The following is a 14,615-nucleotide window of genomic DNA, read 5'->3' as shown; positions in this document are numbered from 1 at the left end:
GGTCTCTCACCTCATGAATGTAACTGGGAGAAGTAAAAGAAAAAGCAGGTGAACAAATAGATTCTCTGATGCTTTCCAGATATAAACATCAAGGAAGGTCATGGGAACAACTTTTAAATTAAGAGTTGTAATTGTCTATTGTTCCTGTTATAGTTCCTTTACTGCTACAAGAGGATCCTACTATGTGCATGAAATTAGACTTAAAATAAGAGTATGATGGAGTTGGTAATCATGCAAAAAGGGTTAATATTAAAGTGTGTCTTCTGCATTTTCTTGTATGAAAACATTCTCATTTCCATGCAACAAGAGACTGATCAATACATGTTTTAACATTTAACATTTATTAACAACTGACTCAAAAAGTAAAAATAAAATAAAAACATACCCAAAAGACACTTTAAGTTTAATTTGCATTATTAACGTTTTCTTCATCTCATTCTTAACAACAAAATAATCAAAGAAGCCTGATTTTCAAGATTTAGTAATTTCTGATGTATAAACACTCATACTGAAAATTTAACAATCATGCTTGTGACAGATTTCAGCTGATTCTATTCATTGTACCACAAACTGCCATTCTTTACCTATACACTTTCCTTTAGTCTTCACAACAACCCAGTAAGGTAGATGCCATTGATATTCCCATCTCACAGGTAAGGAAATATTGCATTTATTGAACAGATTACAAAATGTTTCTTCTACTCAATGTCTATATGGTACCTTCTAATCACACTGAGGGCTAAAAAAATGTATTTCAAAGTCTATGTAGTTTGTGCCTATCTCTAAGTTTATGTCTCTGGACAAAATAATAGTTTTTGATCCTTAAATTATTATGACAATATGTGGAAAATATTTTTATGGCATACTAGGTAAAAGTCAACTTTTACCTAGTCCTAGGTTCAAATCCTACTTTTCATACAAACTGACACACCATAGAGGGGTCACTTAATTTCTCAGTGCCTCAGCAAAATCTGTAGAATGTTAAGTTTCAAGTCACTTATTTATCTATGTTGGCTGAGGGGGCTTCCTCAACAGGCATTCTTTATAGCAATAAAATCATTCCAAAATACTGTATATGGGAGAAGGGAATAAGCATTTATTAAGTGTCTACTATGTGCCAGATGTTTTCCTAAATGAGGCAGGTACTATTATTAGTCCTATCTGTCAAGTGGAGAAACTGAAACAAACAGCAATTAAATGATTTTACCCAAGGTTATACAGATAAAAAACTCTCTGAGTCTGCCTTTGAATTCAGGTCCTGATTACAGAATCCACATTCTACCACCAGCTGCTACTTCTAACCTTCACAATCTTACTTAGTCTTCACAACAACTCCATGAGGTGGATGTTATTGTTATCCCCACCTCACAGATGAGGAAACCTTGCATTTGCTGAGCAGATTACAAAATGCTTCCTTCACTGCAATGTCTACATGGAACCTTCCAAATTTAAATCTGTGATGATGTAATTGACACTCTATGGAAAGGGAAACTATGTCTCAGAGAGACTAAATAACTTGGATGAACAGAGAGCTGGTAAAGCAGAATTTGAACACGTGTTTTTAACCTATCTTTCTGAGGTGTCTTCCTGTTATTGTGAATACATCTATCATTCTCTGTCTTTCTTGTTCTCTTATCTTGGACCTACTCTTGAACATTTGTGGGGTGGGGAGAGTGGGGATAAAGAGGAGAAGACATGGTCTCTTCAACTTCCATAGGGCATCATTTAATACCACCTGCTTTGCAAGTAAAAAGTCTTCCTGTCTCCAGGACATTATTCCTCTTCTTGACATTATGGCTAGGCTTACTATCCTAATTCCTGAGAGAGACACTACAGTAAAGAGGAAAACCTTCAAAGCTATGAATCAGCAGACATGAGTTTAAGACCACATGATTATGGGCAAGACTCTTGCTGCTCCAAGCTTCAATTCCTTCATCTATAAGATGGGGACAATAACACTATGGCTATCTTCCTTTAGTCTCTAGAGAGAAAAGTATTTTGCAGTCTTTATATGATGGAGAAAAGTGAACTGGAATTTTGCTCCTATCATTCCTCTACCTTGATTCCTTCAGGTATCATCAAATTGTTGACCAAGCAGTCCAAATGCTAGTATTTAAGACCCTCTAAAATCCAGCCCCACTTCATCTCACCAGTTTGATTTCATACCAATGCTTTCCACATAGCCCCAGACAAATTATACTACTCTCTGTTTCATATAGGTACTTACCTATCTGGGTTGACAAGGGGAACTTCCATATTAGAAGTTCTGTATAGCTATAAAATCACTTAGAAAATATGATGGGAAGGAAATAAACATTTATTAAGCATTTACTACTATGTGCCAGACACTTTATGAGGCAAGTAATATTATTATTTCCATTTTATAGTTGGAGAAACTGAGGCAAACAGCAGTGGCAAGACTTGCTAGATAAAATGTGTCTGAGAAATCATTTAAACTCAGGTCCTGATTCCAGGGCCACATTTAGTTCGTATGCATGCATGTGTGTATATGTATGTATGTATACATAAATATGTATGTATATGTGTGCACATATATACATATATGTATGTACATATACATGATAGATATATTCTGCACTTTTCACTGCCAAGTCTTTTCTCCTAGAGTTATCTGAACTCCCCTCTCTCTCCATATCTGAACTTTTGAAATCTCACCCAATCCAAATTAAATTACCCTCTGTTCTGGAGAAACCTTTTTATTAGGCAGAAACTTGATGTAATATAAATAGTGACAGACTTGGAATCAGAGTTACTGAGGCTGAATCTTGCCTTATACAATTTCCTGCAAATAATGTATAGTTGGATTTGGTTTTTTAAACCATTCTGCTATCTTCTTTCATTTTAAATGTACTTAGGAAGGACAGTGAACCAGCTGGTTTTGACTTCAAATTTAATCTCAGATACTTTCTAGCAGTGTGATCATGGGTAACTTATTTAAATACTCCTGGCCTCAGACTTCTCATCTGTAAAATGGGACTATTAAAGAATCTACATTTGCAGAATTGCTGAGATTTAATTGTAAAACAGATGCAAAAAGCTTTATAAATGCTAGCTATAATTATTATTATTCCTAACTTATAGGTACAAATATAATTTACTCATAGATAACTCAAAGAAGTACTTATCCACTCAAATAATTTTTTGGATGGCAGTTCTACATAAAGGGTTTCATGCTGAGTAGTTACATAATAGTCCCTGTTTTACCTGGGGGTTAGGAAGTATTTCTGTAGCTCTTCTAGCACATTTATGAGATTCAATCTCCTCTCCTGAATGAAATTTCACACACAGACACACACACACACACACACACACACACACACACACACACTCACACAAACACATATATATGGGAAAGTACATAGATATACCACACACACAACAGTAGTATCAGTAATAAAAACAAAACAATTCCCCAAGTAATTAATGGAAAGAGAAACAAGAAGCAAAATAAAGTGAGAAATTTTATTTAGAATAGTTTCACACATTCTCAGTATTGTTATTTTCTTTTTGAAAATCTTCTCTCATTCTAATAGAAAGGTTAAAAACAAAACAAAACAAACAAACAAACAAACAACAACAACAAAAAAACATGGCATGCTGTTCTGCTTATTATCTTCTTAAGATACTATCACATGCTAGAATTAAATTGACTTGGCTTTGGGCTTTGTAGATGCTGTAGTTGTGACTCTGGATGTGGCAATGAGGACAAAGTCACAAGGTGAACATTTAGGATATCTATAGGCATCTTGAACTCCATCTGTCAAAAACAGAACTCATTAGGAGCAGCAGGGTACAATGACTAGAGAGCTAAAGATGTTTTACTGTTGAAATGAGCTGATTGAGATTGGTACAGACTCTGAACTAGGTCATTGAGGTCTGTCAATCTAGATTTGTTGTCAAGGTAGACCAGGTAACCTATTCTGATAGTTAACTTTCTATCTCATTGGATGGTCTATAGGCATGACCTAATCTCAACATTGCTGCCTCTCAAGGAATAAGTTTCTAAAGCAATGACTACAGCAAACACATAATCCCCAAGTCTCACTGTTAATTATGTTTTCCACTTGAAAAGGCCCGATTCAATCACCAAAGAGTGGTGAGAAACCATATAATCAGGAACAATGAATAGAAGTTTTAAAGAGTCATATTTAGGCTTGATGTGAAGATAACTTTCCTAATAATAAGATTTACCCAAATTGGAAACAACCACTTGGAAGGTAAATACTTAATCCTCAATACAGGGTTTCAAATGATCAAATGAACAGACAATGGCTTCTTTTCAGTAATGCATAAGAGGGAATTATTATTCAAGCTAAGATATAGATAAATGAGTTGTGTATTTACTTCCAATGTCAAAATTCATAATTGTGTATTTCTCTGTGTGTGTGTGTGTGTATGTGTGTGTGTGTGTGTGTGTTCCCATTGATTTCCATAGTTGGCATAAAGACTGAGTAATAAATGGGCTCCAGCATGGTCGACTGCTTTTGTAGTTAAGGTATTAGACTGGGCCTAATAGCTGGTAATTACATTGCATTTAATCATATATAATCATTTTATCTTATCAATATTCAGAACAAGTTTTCAGGGAGATAATGTGGCTGTTATTTGCCTCATATTCAACCGAAGCAGATGCTTCTTTTGGTTTGTTTATTCTCAACTCTTCTGACCCCAAAATTGAATATTTGATAATGTAAAGATATTTGTGAATCAGAATGATCCAGTTGAAAAGTGTGAATTTGGAACCAGTTCAGTTATACATTTAAATCCTGCCTCTGACATTTATTGATGCCTTGTCCTTAATAAAATCATGAATTTGACTATCAATACTTGCCTTTCAAAGTTGCCTTGAAAATCAAAGATACTGTGTCTAGTCTTTGTAAACCTTTCACTGTTATCCAAATCTATAGTGAATCCAACTTGGCCATTTTGATAGGAAGAAATCTACTTTTTCATCTTGACAAAACTAAAAATAAATGACCCTGAAAGGAAAGAAACTGTGATGGTCCATCTGAATACCAGTCTCCTTCTTTCTGTGCTTTCCTTGCTCTATAATGCATCTGAACCCCAGATCTGCTGCTGCTGATACTACTTCTGTCTTTCCTGTCATCTGTCACTACCTTATCTCTACAAACAGTGATTCCTCCAGCTCTTTTTGAACACTGGTGAGATTCAAACCCTTCTCCCAAATGAAAGTTCTCACACACTCATAGACATATACCCTCACACATACACAAACACTTAAAGATACACATAGGCGAGTGCACACACATATAGCAGCAGCAGCAACAACAACAATAGCAACAACAAAACAGTTCCCTGAAAAATTAAGGGGAAAAGAAATAAGAAACAAAATAAGGTGAGAGAATCTAAGATAAGATTCACACAATTATAGTGTTGCTGCTGCTGCTGCTGCTGCTGCTGCTGTTGTTGCTGTTGTTTTTATTGTTATTGCTGCTATTATTGTTGTTAAACTCTCTCTGATTCTCCCTGATCCAATAGAGTGGTAAAGAGGAGTATGGAATACTATTCCTCTTTTTATCTTAAGATATTTCTTGATGTGGTGTCCCCCACTAGAAATGATCAGAATTCTAATTGGCCTTGGATTGTATACATGCTATTCAAATAAAGGATGTGATTGTGACACTTAAATATGGGGATGAGGGAAAAGTCACCAACTGAGCACTTGGGATAGAATTGTAGGAAAGAGGGGAAGAAGGGACTTTTCTTCTCAGCCTGATATTTGTCTTTTGGCATTTCCTTGAATTATTTGATACCCTCCTCCCCTCTCTACTTCCCCTTTTTCTTATCTGCCTCCCCCCCTTTTTTTTTCTCCTTCCCTTCCTTCCTCTTCCTTCTTCCTTATACTTCCCCTTCTTTTCCTATTTTTCTCCCTTTCTCCCCTTCCATCTCACTTTATGTTCCTGGGTCTCTGTCTACCTCATCTCTTTTCCATAAGAATCTAGACTAGTAACTATTTTTTGCCTAAGGCAGTCCTTAGCTCCACCAAATTCCATTTTATGCATGGATTCCTCTGCATAATCCCAGCCACTGTCTGCCTCAATGAAGCTTAATGTATTGTCTGAGGTTCATGCCATTCTTTAGCTAGGTTCTTCATCCCACTTACCAGAGTTCTGCTCTGTCATTGAGAAGTTCTGGGGCATACACACTTGAATTGATGTAATTGGCTCCAATTCTGAATCAGTTAGGACCTCAGATCCCTTCTCCTAGTCATTTGGGCCATAATCTGTTGGGAACAGAGATAGAAGGGCCAATACTCTTAGTTTATCTGCAGGGATTATGGCTCCCAAGGGTCATTGCTATGGTCCACCCAAACAAAAAAGTGGTCACCTCAGGGACCTAAAGCAAAGAGTGGCTCAGATGCACAAGAGGGAAGAAGTGTAAAACTTCAGAGTTGAGAGAATGACCATGTGATCTTGTGCAATGGGAATCAGTTTGCATCAGCAAATTCATTTCAAGGGCAATGAAGGGGACTGTTTACTGCTTAATTTAAACATACTGAGGAAAACCATTATTCCAATGGTTTCCAAAACCAACCTGAGAATTGAATAGTTTAATGCTTGAAATATGTTGACACAACCAGAAATGCCAATCTGGAGGCTCTAGAGTATGAAAATCCATTTGTTGTAATGAAAAGGGCACTGGATTTGCTGTCAGTAGACTTTGTTCTGTTACTTTTTTAATCTTTATTTTTTGTTTGTATATTACTTTCATTTATGAGTAGACTTTTCTTCCCTATTCATTGAACCATCCTTTAAAACAAATAATTATATTTAAAAGGAATTCAACAGGTTCAACACAACTAAAGAATGTATCAGCCAAGCCTAATGGATACGCACAAATTCAATATACCACTGAGGATAGATTTTTAAAAAGTATTTTGAAAAGAATATCAGAGTTGAAAGAACAGTGAAGTATTTGAGAACGCCAAAGACCAACCGACCCCAAATTCTTTATTTCTTATGTGTTTTTAGTGGTAGGTAGGTGGCATATTAGATAGAGTGCTGGACTTGGATTCAGGAAGCTCATCTTCATGAGTTCAAATATTGCTTTAGACATTTATTGACTGAGCAACTCTGGAAAAATCATTTAACCTTGTTAAGTTTGCTCATGTGTAAAAAGAGCTGAAGAAGGAAACGGCAAACCACTCCAATATCTTTGCCAAGAAAGTTCCAAATGAGGTTGGAAAAAGTTGGATATGACTGAAAACAATAAAATTATTTCTTAAGCCTTATTAGTAAAAAATATCTACCTTGGACTTACTTAATAGAATTATTTTAGTTGCCTCTTTTTTTTTTCTTTTTTTGTCAAGAACTTCTAATTTCATTATAGAGAGTGAAAAAGTTCCTTTTACCAGTGCAGATAGGCAACAATTATACAACTCAACAGACTTAGAAGCTTGTCTGGGGAAGCTGAGAAATTGCTACTTGCCCAGGAATTTGCAACCAATTTATGTCCAAGGAAGCCAGGACTTCCCAACTCTGTCTACTATATCATGTTGCCTATGTGTACTGTGTAAAATGAACTATTTATAACACTCGTATTGTCAGGAAAATGGCTCACCTATTAAATTTGATAATAAAAATAATTCTTATTTTTATAATACTTTTAAGGTTTATATAGCATATTTTTCTAACCTACATAGTTAGGTACTACAAATACTATTTTTCATATTTTTTTATCCCCTACGAAGTCAGGGAGAACAATTTCAGTGTTTCCCCTCATCAATTTCAGTCATGTCAAAATCTTCATGACTTAATTTGGGGTTTTCTTGGCAAAGACATGAAGTGGTTTGCTATTTCCTTCTCCTGCTCATTTTGCAAATGAGCAACTGAGACAAATAGAATTAGGTGACTTGTCCACATTCACACAGCTACTATGTCTCTGAAACCAGATTTGACCTCATTTTTCTGACCCCAAATCCTGCATTCTAATCACTACAATACCATCTATTTGCCCAGGTTTCATCATTAGTCCTCTGGAATAGTAGTTGGTTAGACTTCCTAAGTCTTTCAAAGTTATTTTTCTCTACAATGTTGTTATGATATAAATTGAATTCCTGATTCTTCTATGTACAAAGAAGATATGCACAAGATGAATTGGCAAAAATCAATAAATGAAAGAGATGTTGAGGAAAATCTGGAAATACTTCCTGCAGAAAGTATAACCTTTGTTGAGATTTAAAGGAAGTCAGGGAAATCAAGGTATAGAGATGAATAAGAGGAGAAAGTTCCAGGCATAAGAGACAGTCTATGAAAATGTTAGAACAGAGACAGTGTTGTGTTCATAGAATAGCAAATAGGCCATTGTCACTGAATGACAGAATACAAGGAAGAATATAAAGTATAAAAGTGGAAATGATAATGTCTAGATATGGGGTACCTAAATGAAATTAGGGTTTAGTTGAAGTCTAGTGGCAGGTTCAAGGTACAGGGAGTCAAATAGAGTTCCCCTGCAACCTCCTTGGATTAACCGTCGCAAGGATACTACGTTAAATGAAGTCTAGTAGTGATGCGAGTTCCCAATAAAAGCATTTATCGGCCCTAAAAGCTAGATTGCTAAAATAGGTTTATTATGGGGTTTGGGAGTAAGGAAATAGGTGAAGGTGGAGATAAGAAAGGTACTGGACAGAGGGTCCAGTGGACAGAGGGTCCAGTGGACAGAGGGTACTGTCATGGCTAGCATGTTCGGGACCTCTGCAAAGAGGGGGTCCCAGTGTGGCCCTTTTATAATGGGGGAATTTAGCTAGAGGGTCTGTGAATGTAGCCCCAAATTTGGCTCAGATCCAGGTGGAGGTTCGATAAGTCTAGATCTTTCATTGGAATTCAAAGGGACCAGGATTTGTGAATCAAAAGGTCAACTAGGAGGGGTTGGGAATCAGAAAGAAAGGAATCTTAAAAGGACCATACCCACATCAGAAATGTAGGAAAAAGTCAGGTTTTAAAAATCAAATGAGTATTTTATATTTTTAATTCAATTGTATTTTATTTTACTCTCAGACTTCCCTCCTACCTTTGAGAAAGCACATTGCAAACTTGTATAGATAAGCAAAACAAATTCCTACATTATCTATGTCAAAAAAATGCTTCAAACTATATTCTGAGTCTGTTACCTCCATTTTTGGAGGTAGGTAATATGTTTTATCATGAATTCTCTGGAATTGTGGTTGGTCATTTTACTTTTTCAAAGTTTATCTTCACAATATTGTCTTATTAAAAAACAAACAAACAAACAAACAAACTCGAGGTTCTGTTTTAAATGCTCACTGAATTTTATATCAGTTCTTACAAATCTTCCTAGATTTCTCCAAAACCATCCCCTGCGTTATTTCTTACAGCATAATATTATTCTATTATATTCATAGACCAGAACTTTTTAAGTCATTTCCCAATTAATGGACACCCCTTCAATTTCCAATCCTTTTCATAATGAAAAGAACTATAAATATTATTGTATCTATGGATCTTTTTCATGTATATTCATATGTTCATATGAAAAGTGAGAATGCAGAATCTTATTAGAAGTTCCTGCTGTGAGACACTTTGGCTCTTGGATACATATTTAGATTATTTAAACATAAGGATGTCTTTGTCACAAGACATTTGGTATTTTGTTCTTATAAAGCATGAATAGAACAGAGGGGACGCATACAATTAAATGTTATGCTGGATATAAGAAAGAAAACATGTTTTTGTTGTTTGTTTATTTTGTTTTTTAGTAATAACTGCATAATGGATTTGGAGTCAGGCCACTGGTTGAATTGCATATCTGCCTTTTTCTCTTAGGATATCAATCTCAGTTTCCTCACCTTTAATGAGAGGATTCAACCAGATCATTACTTAGGTCTTTCCTTGCTTTAAACCAAGGATTTTATAATATGAAATATGAGGCAGCTAAGTGGAATTTATTTCTTTTGTTTTATTTTTTCTTTTCTTTTTTTTTATAATGTTCTTTTTATTTTTTTAATTTGAAAAATTATTTTTAAGAAAAAAAGAAAAATACAAAACAAAATAAAGCAAAATAAAAGATAACATTGTCACTTGCACAGCAGAATATTAGGGAAGAGGCAAATATAGATAACAAATTACCAGAAAGTATATATACTAATAAAAAAAACCCCAATATTCATGAATGTCCATTTTTTCTTTACTTCCTTGTAAATTGTTCTTTAGTTTTCTGCTGTGCACTTTATTTATTTTATTTCACCCTTCCTTTTTACTCTCCCACTACCCCCAAGCCAGCTACAGTTAAAAGATTCATTTACATATACATATGTGAATATATACATACATACACATATTCACATCCCCCCCCCCCACATACACACATATCTTTCCTAAACCTGCTGATTATTTAATTAAATTCTGTTATAACTTAACATCACCAAGAATTCCAACCTTGTCTTCTTCCCTCACCCTTTGCCTTCCCATTCATCCATCCCCTCTCCTCTTATTTCTTTATAGATAAAGTGGGGTATATCCTTTATGGTATATATGTATAGTCTTGCCTATTGAATCCATTCCCAATGTGAGTATGTTTTCAGAACTATAAACCCTCTTCCTCACTCTAATGTCTTTGTGTCTATTATTCCTCTGCAGCTCATTTGTGTAACACAATTACTATTTTTACCTTAACTCTGTCAATTTTTCCTTTGAGCTACGCTATTGATGTAAATCTTAAACATATAGTACACATTTCCAGTGCAAAAAATAAATAAATAAACAATTCGTCCATGTTTAAACAGTTTGTCCATGTCGAGTTCCTTGAAATTCATCTCTAATATTGGCTCTTTTATGTTAAACTGTTAAGTTCTGGTTTGGTTGATAGAAAGTCCTGAAAATCTGCAAGGTCATTGAATATCCATTTTTTCCTCTTTCAAAATTATGGATAATTTTGCTGGATATGATACTTTTGGATATAGGCCAATTTTTTTGACTGCCCATAGATATTATTCCAGGACCTGCAATCTTTTATTGTACTTGCTGATAAGTTTTGTACAATTCGAATTGTAGCTCCAGAATATTTGAATTGTTTTTTTTTTCTTTTTTCTTGCAAAATTTTCTCTTTGATCTGGGAATTTTAAAATTTGGCAATAATGCTCCCATGTGTTTTACACAAAGAATCTCTTTGAGGTGGTGATCAATGGATTTTTTTCTATTTCTACTTTCCCCTCATATTCTATCATTCCAGGAAATTTTTCTTAGATTATTTCCTGCATTATCATATCATATTGTATCATATCAACATATAACTTGTTTAGTTATAACTTTCTGTCAATCCAATTATTCTTTTTTTTCTTTTTCTTTCTTTCTTTTGTTTTTTAATTTATTCTCTAGATCTGTCATTTTTATGTTTCACATTCTGTTCTATTTTCTCATTCTTTATCATGTTTTATTATTTTTTTGGTCTCTAATAGTTTCATTGGCTTCCCTTTGCCCAATTCTAAAGAATTATTTTCATCATTGAGATCCTGTAGCTCCTTTTCTAGTTGGTTAACTTTTTTTTTTTCATAATCTTGTTTTTCTGGAATGGTTTTTATTAATTTTTTTTTTAAGTTTTTCCTAAATGTCTCTCATTTGATTTTTAAATTCTTTTTTGAGTTCTTCTACAATTCTCTTTGGGCAGGGAGACATTTCACATTACTCTTAGGGGTAGAAACTTTTTTTTTTACTAAAATGTCCTCCTCTGAAGATGAATCCCAGTCTTCCCTATTCCCATAATATATATACATACATTATAGACATTTATATATTACACATGGGTGTAATTAGGTGTCCCATGACTTATTGCCTTTAAAAGGCATTCATCTTTAAAAGGTAAATCTAGCCTATTAAGATTCAAAGTTTTGATTGCTAAATTTGATTTTTCAAAATCATGTTGAGCTGTAGACTTATATTAGTAAAACATAAATTTCCCCTCATTCTCTGTGTAATTAATTTACCATAATCTAGAATCATTTTAATCTATTCATTTGAGAATAGCAGTTTGAGGAGCGGAGTTTTTTCTGGACTTCTCATTTGTGAAACAATATAAAAGCTTACCTTCCTCTAGCTCTTTAGAAAAATATGTTATATTTAAATTGAACTGTTTGATGTTTCATGCACATGGCATTCCATCTTTATGTCTTTGTAAGGCTTTCCATCAAACCCAGAATATTCTCTTATCTCTATTTCTTGGAAATCTTAGTTTCCAAGGCTCAACTTAAGAATTACCATCTTCAAAAAGCTTGGTCCTTTCTACTCTGATTTTTGGTGTCCCAAATTTCAGTCACCATATCTTTATTTTATAAAAATCCTATATTTACTTATCTGTGACCATGCTATATTTTCCTAATAGAATGTCAACTACTTGATGTTAGGGACTGGTTCAATTTTTGTCTTCCTATCCTTCCTATACCTTACATGGTACTCATATATTGTAGATAAGTAAAATATTCTTTTTTATTGATGGATAGAAAGATGGATTGATTGATCACTTGTTGCTCACAATGCTTTTATCAATTAATTAGTATACTTTTGTTCACATGTGTAATATGTACATAAAGTGCAGGCAAAGTGATCATGATAAAAACTTACATTTTTATAGCACTTTAGAGTTATAAAGTACCTTACATATATTTTCTCTTTTGATTTTTACAAACATCTCTATGAACATGACTAACATCAAATATATATTTTACATGATTGTATATATATGACCTAATACAAATTCCTTATTGTCTAAAAAGGAGGAAATGAGGGAGACATGGAGAAATTTTGGATTATGTACTGTTACTGAATAATGTTCCTCTGGTTCGGCTCACTTCACTAATCAATAGTTCATTTATGTCTTTCTACGTTTTTCAGAAATCCATCTGCTGAACAACAGTATTCCATTACAATCACATATCAAAATTTGTTCAGCAATTTCCCAATTAATTGGCATCCTCTCTATTTCCAAGTCTTTACCACAACAAAGAGAACAGCTAATATTTTTGTATAGATATTCCTTTCCCCCTTTTTATTATCTCTTTGGGATACAGATTTGGTAGTGGTATTTGCTGGACCAAAGGGTACAGTTTGATTGCCATTTGAACATAGGAACTCAAAACTTTTTTTTAAATGAATGTTAAAAGTTGCTTTTATCTATAATTGGTGAAAATATTATTTATCTATAATTGGGGAAATATTTAAAAAATCAAATTACTAAAATAAACGATATAGAACTAGAAAAAATTCTTTGTGAGTGGACAACACATGTTATCATTACATCTACCCTCACCTCTATTTTACAGATGAAGAAAAATAGATAGATTAAGTGACTTGTTCAAAGATAGTGGAAGAGTCATACTTGAAACACCAATCTTCTGATTTCAAGGCTAGTATTTCTTCACTATCCCACATCTTCTCCTTCAAAAGAAAAAAAAATAGGCATTCTTAGAAATTTCTTCTAATGCTTATTTTCTCTAATTCTTTATGGTGAGTACTAATTCCTTAGAAGTGAGAATTAACAATGAGCAATTTATGGAATAATGGAAAAAGCTAAGTGCAAGTGGGGCCAGGCAGCTATCATGCAAAGATTCAATGTGGAGACTGATTCATAAAGACTCTGTCTGACAGTCAAGTATGCAAAGCTCTGTCTTCCCCATTTCCCCCAACCCTGCAAAGAATGGTCTTTTTCAAGGCCACCTTTATCTCTCGATTCCTCAGGCAGTAGATGACTGGGTTAAGGAGCGGGACAATGACTGTGTACAGTACAGAGACCACCTTATTGGAATTGTAGGCATACATGAGTTTGGGTCGAGCATAGGTGAAGAGGGTGGTGGAATAAAAGAGAATGACAACTGTGAGGTGAGAAGCACAGGTGGAGAAGGCTTTGTAGCGGCCCTGGGCAGAAGGAATCTTTAGGATGGTGGTGATGATAGCAACATAAGATGCTACTACTATACAGAGTGGGACAGCAATAACCATTAGAGCCAAGAAAAAGTCTACCAGCTCAGCCTGGGAGGAATCCTCACAGGAGACATTGAGGAGTGGGGAGATGTCACAGAAGTAGTGGTTGATGTGGGGCTTGCCACAATAGCGGAGTCGAGCAATGAAAACCATCTTGATCATGGCAGTCATCAGGCCACAGAACCAGCAGCCCCCAGCAAGGGCACAGCAGAGCTGGTTGCTCATAATGGCTGGGTAGCGGAGTGGGTTGCAAATGGCTACATAATGGTCAAAGGCCATAACAGCAAGGAATATGTACTCAATACAGACAAAGGTAACAAAAAAGTAGAGTTGGGTCATTCAGCCTGCAAATGAGATGCTCTTGTCATGGCTGAGGAAATCCACCAGCATTTTGAGACTGATGACAGTGCCATACCACATCTCTAGGAAGGAAAGATGGCTCAAGAAAAAGTACATGGGCTTGTGGAGTTGCCCATCACTACGAATGGCAAGGATGATCATAAAGTTATCCAGCAAGGTCAGCAGGTAAGCTACCAGAAAGAATGAGAAAAGGAGTAGCTGAATGGTAGAATGTGTGGGGAATCCCAGAAGGATAAATTGGGTGGTAACTGTCCAGTTGTCCTCCCCTTGGAGCTTGGTATTCAT

General features: G+C 34.9%; 1 protein-coding gene across 1 annotated transcript; it reads right to left on the bottom strand.

Annotated features, from left to right (window-relative positions):
• Positions 1-13,637: 13,637 nt before the first annotated feature.
• On the bottom strand, positions 13,638-14,615 carry LOC127561308 (olfactory receptor 6Y1-like). The gene is given in 1 exon segment (XM_051996590.1): positions 13,638-14,615. A coding segment is annotated over 1 exon segment (978 nt).

Source organism: Antechinus flavipes, chromosome 4, assembly GCF_016432865.1.
Source record: "Antechinus flavipes isolate AdamAnt ecotype Samford, QLD, Australia chromosome 4, AdamAnt_v2, whole genome shotgun sequence".
Lineage (NCBI taxonomy): Eukaryota > Metazoa > Chordata > Mammalia > Dasyuromorphia > Dasyuridae > Antechinus > Antechinus flavipes.
The sequence above is the reverse complement of the archived record's forward strand: the minus strand, read 5'-3'. Positions and strand labels throughout refer to the sequence as shown.